Source organism: Odontomachus brunneus, unplaced genomic scaffold (genome assembly GCF_010583005.1).
Source record: "Odontomachus brunneus isolate Ranch 3 - 2012 unplaced genomic scaffold, Obru_v1 Obru_scaffold_002, whole genome shotgun sequence".
In the NCBI taxonomy this organism is placed as follows: Eukaryota; Metazoa; Arthropoda; class Insecta; order Hymenoptera; family Formicidae; genus Odontomachus; species Odontomachus brunneus.
In genome coordinates, this window is record NW_022639452.1 from 272,336 (window position 1) to 287,850 (window position 15,515).

Here is a 15,515-nt window from a genome sequence, read left to right on the forward strand (position 1 = left end):
CATTGGCGGTCAACCGCCATTATAGATTCCGTTGTGAGTGACCGAGTCTTGCCCGAGTCTGGCGAGTGCGACTGCTCACGGAAAACTCCGTCACATTTCGACGTTACACTCCGTCGTGCGCTTGCCGCGAATTCGAAAGGGAAACAGAGAGGCTGATAGTGCCGAGGGTGCCAAGGGCAAGGGGGCAAAGTAGGGAGACGGATAGACTCGGTGTAGACTCGGTAGGCGAGCGAACGACTTCGCGACCGAAAAATCGACGATGAAAACGTACAGCAGGAAAAAGGGCGACAGCCCGAGCAACGTGATCATTCATGTGAACGAATTGTGCCGACTGTGTTTGGCCAAGGAGGAGGAGATGGTACCGCTCTACGACGACGAGACTGTGCCGTTGCCGCTGCGAGTACTCGCCTGTCTGAGTATCGAGGTGGGTTTTTTTTTTTTCCCGCGAACTTGGTCGTCGCCGATCGTTCTCGCGTCGCACGATAATCGCGGCGAGTGATAATCAGCCGCGAGACGGCTCATCGAAAAATAGGAATCTAGTTTATCACTGTGTACGGCGTCCTCCCGCGTCGTTTCCCTTCCCTTCCCTTCCCTTCCCTGTCCTTCCCATCCTCCGCCGCGCAACATGGCCTTCGATGCGAAGCGCGTACACTGACGCGCTCGACAGCACACGCGTGTATACATATACGCGACACGCGAAGCCCCTTCAACGGTGTGCGTGCCAACTATGCGATGTCGGTGATACGCCGCTGCGCGGAGCAACTACCGGCCTTACCGAGTTATCGACGAGCTGTGCGATAGGTATACGCCTGTACGCGCCCTGCTTCGCCGCCTCATTACAGGGACCTAGACTCTGCGGAGATCTCGCGCGCGCGCGCGCGCGCGCGATCGTTTACCCTACGGATTTATAGAAATCTGTAATATTATTGCGTCGGATATAACGGCGTATTAGCTTCTCGGATTGATTGCGGTGCGCACTGAGAGTCCCTTTCTGGCGATCGACGCGTTTTATGCAAATGCTTCGACTTTCCTTAGGGATTTGCACGATGCACCTTGTTCCCTCGATCAATGATGACTTCTCGATGGGATGTTTAAAGCAGAAAATGCTTATATCATGAGAACAAGCATCCAAATTTGAAATATGTATATATATATATTTTTTTTTCGAGCATTTTAGACTCAATAATAAGAAAATTATTAGAAAAAATTGCCATTATCCTTATCTATACAATGTTTCAGGTTTACGAACAAGATGGTTTGCCCAACATGATATGTCACCCTTGCAAATATCAGTTGGAGAAGTCCTATCAATTCAGAAAAAAATGTCAGGCTGCTGATCTCAAGTTGAGAAAACATATGAAACTGATACAGCAATTGACTGGACAGGACGAAGAAGGAGAAAGTCAGGATAACGAAAACCAAGATAGCAACAGGAAGGAATCCACTACTGGCAAATCTAAGCAAGTGAAACAATTGTTGGCTGATTTGGTTGCGGTCAAAGGTGACAACAATCAGACAGATGGAAATCCTATCGAGGTAACAGAAGAAGAACTCGTTGGGGGTTATATCCTGGGTATGTACTAGACTTCTTGAATAATATCATTTAAGTACACACTTGTAAACATTTGTTCGATACAGTGTATTCGTTGTTATCCAACACATAGGTATGAATTCAGAAAATACAGAAATGGAAGAAAATGTCTCAGAAGATCCAGAGAACATCACGCTGGTACCTGCTGAGGAACGCACGGCGAAAGCACGATGTACAATAAGAGCAACGCGTATCAAGCAAGAGCAGGAATCCGAAGATGAGGCGGAAGAGGTACAGAGAGCCATTGTCAATGCGGAACACAAGAATGTTTATATGATGGAACTAACTAGCAATAGTTCTGGACAAGGAGAATCGTTAAAATTGCAACCTATGACGGATACCATGGGTAAGAAATGTTGAAATGTATTAAATGTATAGTGTCGAGAACAAAGCGCAATTAGAATCACATTACTGGGTTACTACAAATAACTGACATATTACAGTTGATGCAAATCCGGAACTGAAAGTGTTCAAGTGTGACAAATGTCCTAAAGCGTTCACCCGAAGAATAATGCTAAAAAGTCATCAATCTGTACACTCTACGCAACGAGGATTCACATGTCAGGCATGTGAAAAGTGGTTCCCAACTAGATCCGCGCTAGTGAGGCACGAACGTACTCATACGGGTTAGTTAGACGCCTTGAAATATATCAATAATCTCTCGTGTGATTATCAAAATTTTATTGATTCTTGGATATTTTCATTTGCCGTAGGATAACTAGCGATTAAAAATTGCGATTTATTATGGTAAAAATATTTGTGTAGAAACACACTTATCTGTATTTGCAGGTGAAAAACCGTTTGGTTGCAATATCTGTCATCGTGCCTTTGCGCAAAAGGAGATTTTGTTCCGTCACCTTATGACTCACTCTGGCCAGAAACCGTTCCAGTGTCAGCACTGTGAGAAGAGTTTCACGCAACGGGAAGCACTGAAAGTACACATGCGCAGGCATCAAAAACTGAATCCGAATGATATCCAGCTGCACCATTGTCAGCTCTGCCCAAAAGCATTCTGTCATGCGTCAGGTCTCAGCAGACACCTGGTTACCCATACCGGCAGAACGTACAAGTGTGTAGAATGCGAAAAATCCTTCACCGACAAGAGCTCACTGCTGAGGCATAGTCGTATCCACGCACCCAAGAAAATTATATCAAACTGAACTACGTTCTTCGTAAATAAGACGGAGATATCTCTTTGAAATTGAGCTAGGCTTGTAAGTAATAATGCAATAGCGAAATAAAGTTTATGAATCTTTTACATTTATATCGTTGCAATAGAATTTTTATGAATATCGTTGCAATAGAATTTATATGATTCTTATTTTACCAGTTGTATGTTTGACATTAAGGAATATTACTTGGTTCGACCATTTCTGTATGTGAAAGTTGCTGTAAGTAAAATTTGTGAAAATATTGTTCAAAGAAGGCGAAGTATATTCCCATATACTTTCACACAGTGATGAATATGGTTTTCATACAATATACATAATTGTTATAAAGATGATCGCTATTGACAAATTGCGGTTAACTGAATAAGCACGATTTGTGCTTATTTTTCTCAAATTCGATTATAATACATGCTACTTTTTTAATTACGCGAAAAATTGAAATATATATATATATATATATATATATATATATATATATATATATATATAAATTAAAGAAATAACAAATTATTTAGTATGCCTGGTTCAGTACGAGATTTATTATTACTATTTAGTTTTCTAACGATAACACTGATTATGTATAGATATACCAATTATATTCTTCTATTTCACCCATCATATATTCTTACGACACAATTTTTATATATAAATGATAACATAAGATTATATATCTGTATATATATCTTATGTATTCTTTGCAATGTTCGTTTATATAACTATGTTCGTATATAATTGATGTATATAGATTTTAGACATAAAGATATATCTCGAGTTATCAGAAATATCGTGTGCAAATAAATATACTGTTACAATCTTTATCCCTGTTATTACATATAATTAACCTATGTTCATATTTTTATCTTAAATAATGTGCATCTATGATACATTGTAAAAGTATTGGTATAATGTAACAAAATGCATGACATGCGAAGTAAAATGTACGTGTGAATTATTTCATTACAGAGATTATTCCACACGTTACAATCGTTTATACACATCTCGTTACATAGTTAAACAGTGGAAAGTGATACATGATCGTGCAAATGGATATAAAGATTTCTCGCTACTTCAGCAAGCTATCAGCCAGTCGCAGTGTCTAGTGCGACAGAGCTCAGTGTTTTTACTTTGGGAAAATGTTTATGGAAATGCAAAGTTGGTCCTCTGCTTATAAATCATGTCGGAATGCTGGGAAGATTAAGGATTAAATACGTTTCGTTTAGACAATGGTGCGGTAATAAACGAAATGAACGACAGATAAATATTTTTATTAAAAAATCCGTTTTATTATGTCTTTCTTTTAGAAGATCTTGTGCACTGTTATACATATTGCCAATATTGCTACGTCACAAATCGCATACATTAATTCTGACAGAAAATGACCGAATCTTTTTACAATTCTTTTTTTGTTTTTTTAACTTTCCATTAAAATCCAATAAGGACACGTCGAATGCATATACCAGAAAACAGAAAATTTTCTCAATTTTTGAGCTCCGTCACACGATCTGTGCTGGACCTCTACGAGATTACATTAATGATTTTTCCTGACATTTGTTATAATTGTTCTACCTGAATGAAATTGAATAGCAAAGGGGGAAACGACTATGTGCTCCACTGAGCGAACTCGATACGTTCGCAGATTTTATTGTATTCACGCAAGCTATGTAAACCGATGAAACCTAAATTTACAACTACTGCTACTCTGACAAATTTCAAATACTCTAAAATGCTCAACAACGATTCCTCTTGCCGATTATTGATCGGCCCGGCATTACGACGAAATCGTCTCTCGTGTAAAACTCGTGAAACGTCATTTCCTGCTTTGCTACGTACACGTCTGCCGAGAACACGTTTACCGCCGCCAATTCACATATTTCTCATACTCTCGAGCGATTAATAACTCTAATGAAGATACGTACACGAAAGATGGACCGATAAACGGAAAATAAAGTAGAGCACACGGGACTTCCGAATGCTAATAGCGTACTATATCCGTTGTACTCCGATTCAAAATATCGAAGTTGATTTACGAAGTTGGATCGAAGCGTCCATCTTCCATGTACGTGCACGAGAGGCTGCTAATACCGCTAAAAATCTACGAGACTGCTGTTTTATCTCGGAGTTTCACTGCGGAAACTTTTATCAATAGCGCCCGTTTATACACTTTCCTCAAACGTAAAATTATTAGATTTTCTACAACAGGTTGGTTTTTTCTTTTTCCCCTTTCTCTGCTTTCACTGTGCATCCGCGACAAGGCCGTAGTCGATCCGCCGTTGTCAGAGCAAGTTATCCAACTCAAGCTAGATATTCAAGAGCTTCTCGGAACGCGCAAATGGGCTTATGATGGGTTTTCTTTGCGATAGGCTCGGTTTACCCTTTCCTTGCGCTCTAGGTTCATTAGACGTAAGGTAGAAACACGCTCGAAGAATCGATTCCGAGAAAAGAAGATAGAAATGACTGTCTATATCCACATGTCTCGGATTATGAACGAGATTTGTACTATGCCTGTCGTCACGTTGTAATATTCGGTATTCCATGGCACGAAGGAAGGGGAATATGGGCCACTTCTCGCTACTGCTAAAATTGGCATAAGGAACTGACGAACTCGGTGGCTGCGGCATTGCAGAGATTGAAGAATCTCGGGTAATATTTGACGAGATAACACGGTTACTGTGAGAAAAAGATAGAGAAAGAGTTAGAGAGAGAGAGGGGGGAAACGTTTTTATGTCCGACGTTTGATAGTCGCGAAACGTCGAGACTAACTTAAAATACGCTCTCTCATCAATCGAGGATTAGCTTCTTTGGTTGTTCCCATGTGAAACCATCTCGTCCAAAATGACCGTATGTACTGGTTTGTTGATAAATGGGATTGCGAAGATTCAGCTCCCTATAACAACAGCCTGTTTACATCCTTGTATCCAGCTTATCATTGATAAAATGTACTCATGATGATACGTCTATTTATCATTTAACGACGATTATAAAAGACTTGCGATAATAGTTGGTGTAATGTATGCTTCGCGTGTATATATGCGTATACAATGACACATAATAATCGTGAATAAATAAAATGCATGTTAAGAGGTATACGTACTTGACGATCTTTCCGGGTCGCAAATCAAAATTTTTGTTCACTATATCTAAGAGCTCATTCTGAGAGCGCGTGGATGTACCATAATCAAAGACCGTGATTGACAAGGGCTCCGCCACTCCAATAGCATACGAGACCTGACAGAACGAAATAAACTTTTGATATACACAACATGTAAGTCGTAAATCATTTCTCTTTGTGTTAAAACATGTAAATCAGAATTTTGCGCACTATGAAAATTTTCCGACATAAATGATATATTGTTTAGAATCAAAATATATCTGTAAACATTACTTGTACGAGACAGCGCCTGCATAGACCGGCCTTTACGAGAGATTTGGCAACCCATCTTGCAGCGTATGCAGCCGACCTGTCTACTTTTGTAAAGTCTTTACCAGAAAATGCGCCGCCCCCGTGCGCTCCCCAACCGCCGTACGTATCTACAATGATCTTCCGTCCGGTGAGACCAGCGTCGCTCTAAAAAAAAATGTTTGTAACGTATATAAGATTAACTTCTCGTAAAATGCAATATGGACTTTAATTGAAATGTAATACTGAACGTTTCTAGCGAAATATCACATTATATAAAACATGTTAATATGAGCTTCGGTTACGTTATGTGACATTTAATTCGACATTTTAGTTATACCTGTGGTCCACCAATAATAAAAAGTCCACAAGGATTTACATGAAAGATTGTCCTGTCATCTAAATATCTTGCTGGTATCACTTCTTTGATAACCTTTTCCATGATTGCTTTACGTAACTCGTCCAAACCAATTTTTTCGCTGTGTTGTAGCGATACTACAACAGTGTGAACTCTTATGGGTACGCAGGCTCCATGGTCCATGATGTATTCGCAAGTCACCTATTGTGAACATAATCATACATATGTATACATATTGTAATTATAAGTTAAGCATAAAAAGAGAGAGGGCATTAAAAATATATATAATATTTATTAAATTATACTCAGTTAGGATGTCTACATCATGGCCATCAAGAGTAGCAAATACAAAATCAACATCATTGTATAATTCAGTCCAATATTTTTCTAAAATTGAGAAGAAAAAGATAGGTATACAGTATAGAAAGTGCTAAACCTGTGTTTTTGAATCCGGACGAGCCCACCACAGTTCTCCACTTCGTCTTAGTTCAGCGATTTTTTGATTCAATTTGTGCGCGAGTACAACGGTCAGTGGCATACATTCGTCGGTTTCATCGGTGGCATAACCAAACATTAAACCCTGATGGAAGAATTCGAGTTATTCCAGCTAAAATTTATTTATTTCTTTATTAAAAGAAAGTTTTTTTAGCTTAAGATAAGAAAAATCTCGTAAAGTGCGCAAATTATCGCATAAATGTGCATAGTATTATGTACAACTGTAAAGAATATATAAAGCGATAATTCTAACATGCAATAAAAGGTGCCACACAGAGCAAAAAGGTAGCGTGAATACGACAGTAGGAATAATAGTTAAATGATAGTAAAAAAATTCAACGTTAGCAAGCACACGTCGACTCACACCACTGATTGTCAAACTCACGACTAAATCACCAGTTATCATGATCAAGTTTAAGGCAAAAATACCAATGCCCGGACATATACCTACTGGTATCCTGGACATTCTTATTATTTTGATCCTTAAATATAATAATAGTAATAGATATTTAAATTTTCAGAACACAGAATATATGTATGCAAACATGTGTTTTAAAAGTTTAAATATTCATATTTAAAAATCAAAACAACAAGAATGTCCGGGATTAGGAACGCGTGTTCAGGAAATGGTATTTTTATTTTAATTATATACGAACAATATTGTATTTATATATATATATATATATATATATATATATATATATATTTAGTAACCATCAGTTTTTAAACTCAACTAAATTCAGAATTTTGGTCAATATTGAATTTTTTGGTTCAATGAATTATTCAATAATAATCGGCATTATCGAGAGGGACCGCATTATTTATATTACGGTCATAATTATTCTACAAGAAATGTTAGTACAATACAGTAATATTCAACTGTTATCTAATGTTGCTATAATGCTTATTCACATAAACTTTCTCATTAATTACACATATATACATTTCGAATATATTTACTCATTCATACTTTTTTACCACATCACCTATTTGACATTCTAGCTAAAGGTTAGAGGTACACACGTATACGTACATACGTGTCCGTGCGTGAATCTGTAATGATACATTGTAACGCAATAAAATGCTGAATAACCACTACCTTAGGAAGGGCAGAGTATGCTGGCCTTAACATTCTTACAGCGAAAAAATAAACAAGCTAGTGTGTGTTACGAGCAAAATAAAAGTAAGAAATATTATTCACAAAGCTACTGAAGAAACTAGTAAATAACGAGAAGAGACAGAACGGAAAAGAAAAACAAGAAATACACAAGAGAATAAAAACTCAACGATGGCAATGCTAATTAACCTGATCTCCTGCTCCCACTTCTTCATCACTACGATTTTCATGAACGCCTGCCGCGATATTTGGTGACTGAGCATCGAGCGCCAGCAGGACATTGCACAGCTTGTAGTCAAAACCTGCAGAAATCATCAATGCGATCAGACAAAGATATCCACCGTTGTTCGTGCAATAGCACCCTTTTTGCCCGGTTACCAAGCCGATACTTGGTTTTGCAGCAAATTTCCGTCCTCCCAATATATCGAGTTTCATCGGGTCGAGTCGATTCTAATGATCATGATTAAAAATAATATTATGGACAATTTTTTGCATGTACAAGTTGACGAATGTGGAAGACTGGCGAAAGTATCGAAGATATGCGCCTTTTCAATGCTGTTCACGTGCTTGAAACACTTTAGGACGGAAGTAACTGGCAGACCTTTTGTGACATTAGAATTAACATGTGTGACATTAGAATTAACTTTACGTGCGCACGTAAAATACGGAACATAGTACATGCAGTCTTATTCCCTAAGCATATCAGCGGCACTTTGCTGGATATACGAGTCCAATGTTCTAGTCGTTCTTTCCGACAAATTAACGCTTTTCTCGATGTTCCGACATTTATTTGATATTGGAGGTTTCTCACATTCGCTATCCTACCTGCTCGTTCGTACATACACGCACACAAAAATATAACACGCGCTCCATCACACACAATAACGAAAATGGGCTGAAAACGTCTGATCTTTTCTCTTAAGGAAGAGAAGGATGGAAAGGATCACGAACAGGGAAAGTTGTCGATATTGAATTATTTTTAGCTGCTCTGCGGCACGGGCTGAAAATGGCTTATGTACCTGATCACCTGCACCCACGTCCTTCTCTTCCCTGTCCGTATGAACACCATCAGCGATATTTGGGGATTGTTGTTCAATCGCCACCAAAAGGTTCAACGTACGCCAATCGAATCCTGCCACGATTACGATATGCTTACGTTACACAGTCTCGAGCATTTCTTCGATGATTTTTTTTCTTTTTTGGGGTGATCTTTCCCGAGAAAGTAATGAGCAGCATACTGGCTATCCGAACGATCGAGGCATGGAATTTTCCAAGTCCAACATCTCAATATGATATTATCATTAGTATGTGGAATTAGGCTGGCTTTTTACCCTCGCACCTCAGTACACATTGTACTCGTGTGCAAACTAACATGTTGCTGTTTATTATTTATATAAAATATGCTCAGCTCAGAAAACGGGGTATGATGTTTGGTTCTTGAATCTTTCGTGCCATGATTCGATCGTGTGATGAAAGGGAACCATGTGAGGTGTGTTCTGAGAGATCTGGCTAACGTATTCAGCCGCAGGGCATGCATGTGTTATTGTCAACGGATATGGCTACGGATTTCTCGTAGAAATGTAGGAGTTTTAATTTTTTTCTCGCGTATATACAATTAACACATGCAACAAAAATGTCAGAAGTAATAAAGGGAAATGACAGACGTAAAATTACATTGCTGAAATTAAGAGCAAATGTCGCAATGGCAATTGCAGTACCTTTTGAAGAGTCGTCATAGCCGATATGATTCACTGTGTCTCGAACAATCTTCTGGTAGTCCACTACAGCCTTTGATGTAATTTCTCCGCATAATAGTATCATCCCAGTTTTGGTTACAGTTTCTGTCACAAATAAAAAATACTTTGGTAATATTATGTCCGTATCAAACATGAAATAACATTAGTGTATATATAATGCGTGCGTATATGTAAATATATGTATTATACCGTAACTTTCAATATGTACTTAATCAAAGCAAAATTGGTGCTAATAGTAAGTGTTTATAAAAATTGTTTTCTGTCTTTAAAATGTTTCCTGGAAGCATTTCTTTTATGATAGATATAAAGCAGTGGATGCAGAAATTTAATTCTCTGGCTTTAAACTAGTTCAAGGCTGAACAAACCAATTTATAAATAGATATCATATAACATACAAGACATACGTTCAAGTGCTCAAGGAAATTAACAATATCTTGATGGAACTCACCACATGCCACTTTAGCATCAGGATCTTGTTTCAAATGTGCATCCAGAATGGCGTCGCTTATCTGGTCACACATTTTGTCTAAAATATAACATAAAAGATACATTAAAATACTAGTTAAGTAGTTAGAAAATTAAATTAAAATATAAATTTTTAAAAAATTCTCTTTAAAACCTAATATTCTAGATATAGTTGATCTACATATAAAACATGTTCACAATAGAATGTTATATAACTACTTCTCCATATCTTTAAAACATATATATTTTTAAGATCTAATATTTCTTAACTATTTTACATAAATTAACTACTTCTCCGTATCTTTAAAACATATATATTTTTAAGATCTAATATTTTTTAACTATTTTACATAAATTACGTTTGCGATAATGTTATGTAACTGACTAGAAATTAGATTTTGAAAAACTGTAGTAAATATTACTACTTTTAATAGATTATTAATATTACTACTTTATATTTGAACAGATACTCATTATTTCAATCTTTCTTATTCCGCATCATAAATGAAGGACCATAAATTTAGGAAAAATAACGAATCGCTAATTCAAGTTTAGTTAATTCAAATTTCTTGTAAAACTTGTACTTATAAGCTTCCTTCTTTATGTTTGGTATAATTAGAGTAATCTAGCGAAAAACAGAAAGAGAGTGTCAATCATAAAATTAGCATTTATAATATAAAAATAAATTTAAGATAGAAAAATGATCGAATTAATTCGTTATGTGCGATTCGGGTTTAAGATTTTTCTAGAGTGTAACTCCATTTTGGACGATGACGTCAGAAGTGAAGGAATTCATTCCTAGCGTGGACATCTTATGTGTAATATATTTCATAGAGCGACATTAACATCGTGTTACATCATCTACTTCCTTGAGTCGAAATGATTTAATCGATAAGCCATTTTGCAAGAATCGCTTGTAGAGAAATTTCTTCGTTTTTCAAAATATTTAAAAATGTCTGACATAGTTATAGTATAATGTAAAACACTTATTATATAAAGAAAAAATTATTTTACAACTGTCAGGCATCAATTGCCGATGCCGATAAATAATCATAATCTTACTTCAGAAGATTCATTTATTGTCTGGATATGGAAATAAAGAATGTAAAGAATCGATTTCATGTAGTTTAGGAAATATTGGCTGCATGTATTATTAATACACAGCCCTCTGAAATTGTTCAGTCACATCCATAGTCTATACAATCACACACATTATAAAACTTACTTAATAACTCTGACATTATAATTACTCATGTTATAATATGATAAATATATGTTAATATATATTAAATATATATATATGTATATATATATATATATATATATATATATATATATATATATATCAAGTATAATATCATTACCAAATCGGTTTTACGCTGATTATATAAATCTAGTTTGTGATTTACATTGTCTTTAATACATCATATTTAGATATTTATGCATCCAGATATAGAGGTACCAAAATTCGACAATAAAAAATAACAAAATACAAAAAACAAAATGCAAGGCTAATAAACAAGGCTAATAAAAATAGATGAATTACGAGGTTTCAAGTATAGAGTTTACTCTTTAATCGACAGTGATGACGTACGACTACGTTCGCGCCGAAAATGCTCCAAACGGAATGCACCGACGTCTATCGCGGTTCACTCTGCTTCTAAATCCCGGTTTACAATAGGTGATTTAAGTCTTAAGCCTTAAAATTTAACTAATCGATTATTTTCCTTATATTTGACTGTGATTGATCAATTTTTAAAGCTTAATGCTCAAATCATCTGTCGTAGACTGGGACTAAAGCTTTGTAACGCGAATTCTCTAGTGGCCTTTGTACGTGGAAAATTTTTAACCGTAATGTCGTAAGATAACTGACCAATCACAGTCGATTATTCCTCGAATGCAAGGAGAATAATCAACTCTGATTGGTCAGTTTTCTTACGGTTACGGTTAAAATTTTTCTACGTACAAGGGTCTTAAAGCCCATGTCACATTACGGATTAAAGATGGAGAATTGAAGATTTTAGATTTTGACGAATCATCTTTGGTCTTGGCCTGTTCCAATTGGTCAAATTCCAATCTTCAATTCTCTATCTTCAAACCGTAGTGTGATACGGGCTTAACCGGCGCGATTCAAGGTACACGTTATCGGGTGAGTCGTCGACGCCGATCGCGCCGCGAGCACATGGCGGTTCTGCACCCGACAATGTGTTCTTTCTGCGCTTGATCATCTCAGGTCGCAGCCGCAACAGAACCGAGAGCGTGCAATGCGCATTCGATGTAGCTGAATTTTAGTGAATAGAAAAGAGAAGAAAAGCGAGACGGACGAGCAAGAATCGAGAAAAAAATCGCAGATTCGCCATCCTCGTTCTCTGGAACATAACCCCAGCCGAGCAGGATTAGCGTTTAATGGGTCGAAGGGTTGTCGAAAGAAAAGACTGACAAACGAGTAGCACGTTACGGTAGCCGTGGTGCGCGCCGGATCACGAAGATGATCTTCCCATCCATGGCGGCGCACGCAACGCATAGCGCTAGCTTCGGTACGAGAGAGATAGAAAGAGAGAGAGAGAGAGAGAGAGAGGGAGAAACGTTAGAGTGCAAGGGAAAAAGAAAGCTAGTTCGACCGACAATGCAAGGTACGCCAACTAAACCTAAAAAAAGCAAACCTCACCTGGGTGTCCCTCGCCGACCGACTCCGAGGTGAACAGGAAAGTAGTGCCCTGTTGCAGCTCAGGCGGCGTATGACCATTCGCATAGCCGTTCATGTGGTGCGCGGTTTCCGGCATTTTCCTACGTTTCGGGCTCGTCGCCGCCGTTGTCGTGATTCCGTGGTACTCTTTGCCACTCGAAGTTCGCTCGCAGCAGTAGCAGCAACGTTCACTCGTCGTTTTCTGGCTGAACTCTCGAACTGTCCGCTCAAGTCGCGAGTTCTTACACGTGCCTTATTCGAGAGAAAAAGAGAGAGAGAAAGAGAGAGAAAGACAGAGAGAGAGAGAGAGAGAGAGGAACGTCTTGTCGCCGCGTTACGCGCGCTCTTCTGTGTATTGCTGCGAGTGAACAATACCTCGTTGGTGCGTGTCGTACGAGACCGTAGAGATCGATGAGATTAGACGGAACGAGACAAAGGGACAGAAGACAGTGAGAAGACGAAACGCGAGAGGACTGAGTTTCTCACACTCACACGGCACACCGCGTAATGATCGAGACGAAGCGAGCGCGACGCAACGCGACGCGTTGTGGCGAGTAAAAGAGGTTCCCCGCGCGCTGCTACCCACTATTTATAACCTCGGTCCGGCTGCTCGCGCCCTCGGCCGACTCCGTTAGTCACATGACCCGCCCGTTCGTGACCAGCGCGAAATTCGAAAAACCGCCGGCTCCGTCTATCTCCTCACTCCGTCGCCCACGTGTTCGTCTCTGCGGCGGATGCAACGCGGATTACAGCGAGCTAAGTTCGACGGCTTTCACGCGTTAGAACACGGCGACGTGGCATGCCGCGCACTAAAAAGAAACACTATACGCCGATATATCATCTCTTTCGCTCTCTCGCAAATAATAAATACGTAACGGAGTATTTGAGATTGCTACCCCGCGTCGCTTTTCATGTCGCGCGCCACACGCGTCGCCGCGTCCTGTTTCGTGCGGGTATCAAACGATTTCGATACGAATGATTTATTCTGCAAATACATAACTGTCAAATAATACGACCATGATAATGAACACGATTCGAACGTTGCGTATCAAACGACCAGATGACTTGTAATAGAAATTTTCAATTATAAGGTCGAGCTTCTCGAAAACAAAATTGAAAATATCCAATGATAACGCTACGATAGTAGGTTTTGTAATTTATCACGTAGTAATGTTTTTGCTTATTTATCGACATGATACTGTCACGAGAATACGCGTTATTTGCTACTTTATTCGTTCAACGATATTTTGTGCTCAAAGCTTTCAATATTTCATCATGTTCAAAGTGACTTATTACACTTACAGAAAGAAACATTTAGAAAGAAAAATCTGTTTGTGTGTGTGAGATAAAAGTTTCTTTCATAGAAATACATTTTATTTCAAGAACAAACTTTATATACTACACTAGTAAATTTTTAAGTATTTTTTTTCAGTGTATATACTCAGAGTACGTGTTTAACGTCCAATATGATCATTTGTATTAAATTGGATATTCATTTTACGTGAAAAATTGCGCGCAATATTATCGCGTATAAGACGATCGGCATTCAATATCGATGAGGATGCAAATGCAAATGTATGAGCCCGATCCATGAGGTCCTTACCGATGACACCAGCGTGTGATTATCAGAGCGTTATTTCGCACGTGTCGTTTTTTCGTCTCCGAATTAACAAAATCTCGTGTCGATTCGATCAATTGTCGTGTTTTTCCGACACAGCTTCAGAAAACTGAATCGCGTACTTGTGAAATCATGGATCATGGAAACACATGGAAACTCCAACTGTGAACTTAATCGCAATAACGCTATCGTCACCCGACACTCTCGTTCGCGCTTTCAAAGACGTCAAAAATACACTGTAAGCGTGCGTAATTCGCGATCACTTTTATATATCGTCCAGTATTGACGACAGAGTCTTAAAAGAGGGGATTTGACAGATGTAATGTGATATTAAAAAATGATACAGATATTTCACTACTTTTCCAGAAACTGCATTTTAGAAATTTACAGTTTCGTCTGTCATTTCAAAACGATGGAAATGCGGAGTGAAGCGCACAAAGGATGCGTTCCTTTCCCATTGAAAAATACAATAGCTGGGTTTGCATTGCTTAAAATCTTACGTGATAAAAATATAGTTATAAATCTGCAGAAAATGAAAACAGAGCTAAGAGCAGGTGAAAAATTCAATGAATTTTAACGATCTTTTTTATGACACGTTAGTTATTTGCGTAACATTCTTCGTAGAGAAACATGATGCAATATGTAACACAATCAATACTGTTGATCATTCTGGTTCATAAATGACGTCACAAGTCACGTTTTACGAAAGTAAAGCTCACAATTGATTAATTCCCGCTAAAGTTGACAGTAGTGATAATCAGTATACAGCGTCCGGCACTCGAGGTATTATCAGTCATTATCACAAATACATCGTACACTTAAATTCGTTTATTTAACGATGGTGATCTATATGCACGATAAA

The 15,515-nt window shown here is 38.0% G+C and overlaps 2 protein-coding genes across 5 annotated transcripts; one reads left to right on the forward strand and one right to left on the reverse strand.

The window, feature by feature from the left end:
* Positions 1 to 28: 28 nt before the first annotated feature.
* On the forward strand, positions 29 to 3,225 carry LOC116843106 (zinc finger protein 501-like). 3 transcript variants are annotated; one of them, XM_032813194.1, is made up of 5 exons: positions 29 to 424; positions 1,240 to 1,573; positions 1,677 to 1,937; positions 2,035 to 2,217; positions 2,381 to 3,225. In XM_032813194.1, the coding sequence occupies exons 1-5, from the start codon at positions 260 to 262 to the stop codon at positions 2,749 to 2,751; spliced, it is 1,314 nt and encodes a 437-aa protein (XP_032669085.1). In that variant the 5' UTR covers positions 29 to 259; the 3' UTR covers positions 2,752 to 3,225. The 3 variants fall into 3 exon arrangements, with proteins under 3 accessions (XP_032669085.1, XP_032669075.1, XP_032669095.1); XM_032813184.1 differs by having other exon boundaries at positions 32 to 424; positions 1,665 to 1,937; XM_032813204.1 differs by lacking the exon at positions 29 to 424 and adding an exon at positions 673 to 1,143 and having other exon boundaries at positions 1,665 to 1,937.
* Positions 3,226 to 4,019: 794 nt separating this feature from the next.
* Positions 4,020 to 14,884, reverse strand: LOC116843118 (S-adenosylmethionine synthase). Of its 2 annotated transcripts, XM_032813224.1 has the most exons (10): positions 14,639 to 14,884; positions 13,018 to 13,287; positions 10,333 to 10,410; positions 9,846 to 9,968; positions 9,147 to 9,259; positions 6,952 to 7,095; positions 6,498 to 6,716; positions 6,143 to 6,325; positions 5,852 to 5,985; positions 4,020 to 5,644 (listed from the first exon to the last, which is right to left on the reverse strand). In XM_032813224.1, exons 2-10 carry the CDS (start codon positions 13,130 to 13,132, stop codon positions 5,539 to 5,541), a joined length of 1,215 nt encoding a protein of 404 aa, XP_032669115.1. In that variant the 5' UTR covers positions 13,133 to 13,287; positions 14,639 to 14,884; the 3' UTR covers positions 4,020 to 5,538. The 2 variants fall into 2 exon arrangements, with proteins under 2 accessions (XP_032669115.1, XP_032669108.1); XM_032813217.1 differs by lacking the exons at positions 9,147 to 9,259; positions 14,639 to 14,884 and adding an exon at positions 8,317 to 8,429 and having other exon boundaries at positions 13,018 to 13,607.
* Positions 14,885 to 15,515: the final 631 nt, after the last annotated feature.

What these genes read in the sequence shown, in the direction of transcription:
- LOC116843106 (XM_032813184.1), top strand. Translation starts at nt 260, where the DNA reads ATGAAAACGTACAGCAGGAAAAAGGGCGACAGCCCGAGCAACGTGATC. An exon ending in TCGCCTGTCTGAGTATCGAG is followed by an intron (nt 425 to 1,239) that starts GTGGGTTTTTTT and finishes ACAATGTTTCAG; the next exon opens with GTTTACGAACAAGATGGTTT. An exon ending in GCACGAACGTACTCATACGG is followed by an intron (nt 2,218 to 2,380) that starts GTTAGTTAGACG and finishes CTGTATTTGCAG; the next exon opens with GTGAAAAACCGTTTGGTTGC.
- LOC116843118 (XM_032813224.1), bottom strand. Translation starts at nt 13,132, where the DNA reads ATGCCGGAAACCGCGCACCACATGAACGGCTATGCGAATGGTCATACG. An exon ending in GTCCGGATTCAAAAACACAG is followed by an intron (nt 6,717 to 6,951) that starts GTTTAGCACTTT and finishes TGTTCACAATAG; the next exon opens with GTGACTTGCGAATACATCAT. An exon ending in GCAGGCGCTGTCTCGTACAA is followed by an intron (nt 5,986 to 6,142) that starts GTAATGTTTACA and finishes TCGTTCTGTCAG; the next exon opens with GTCTCGTATGCTATTGGAGT.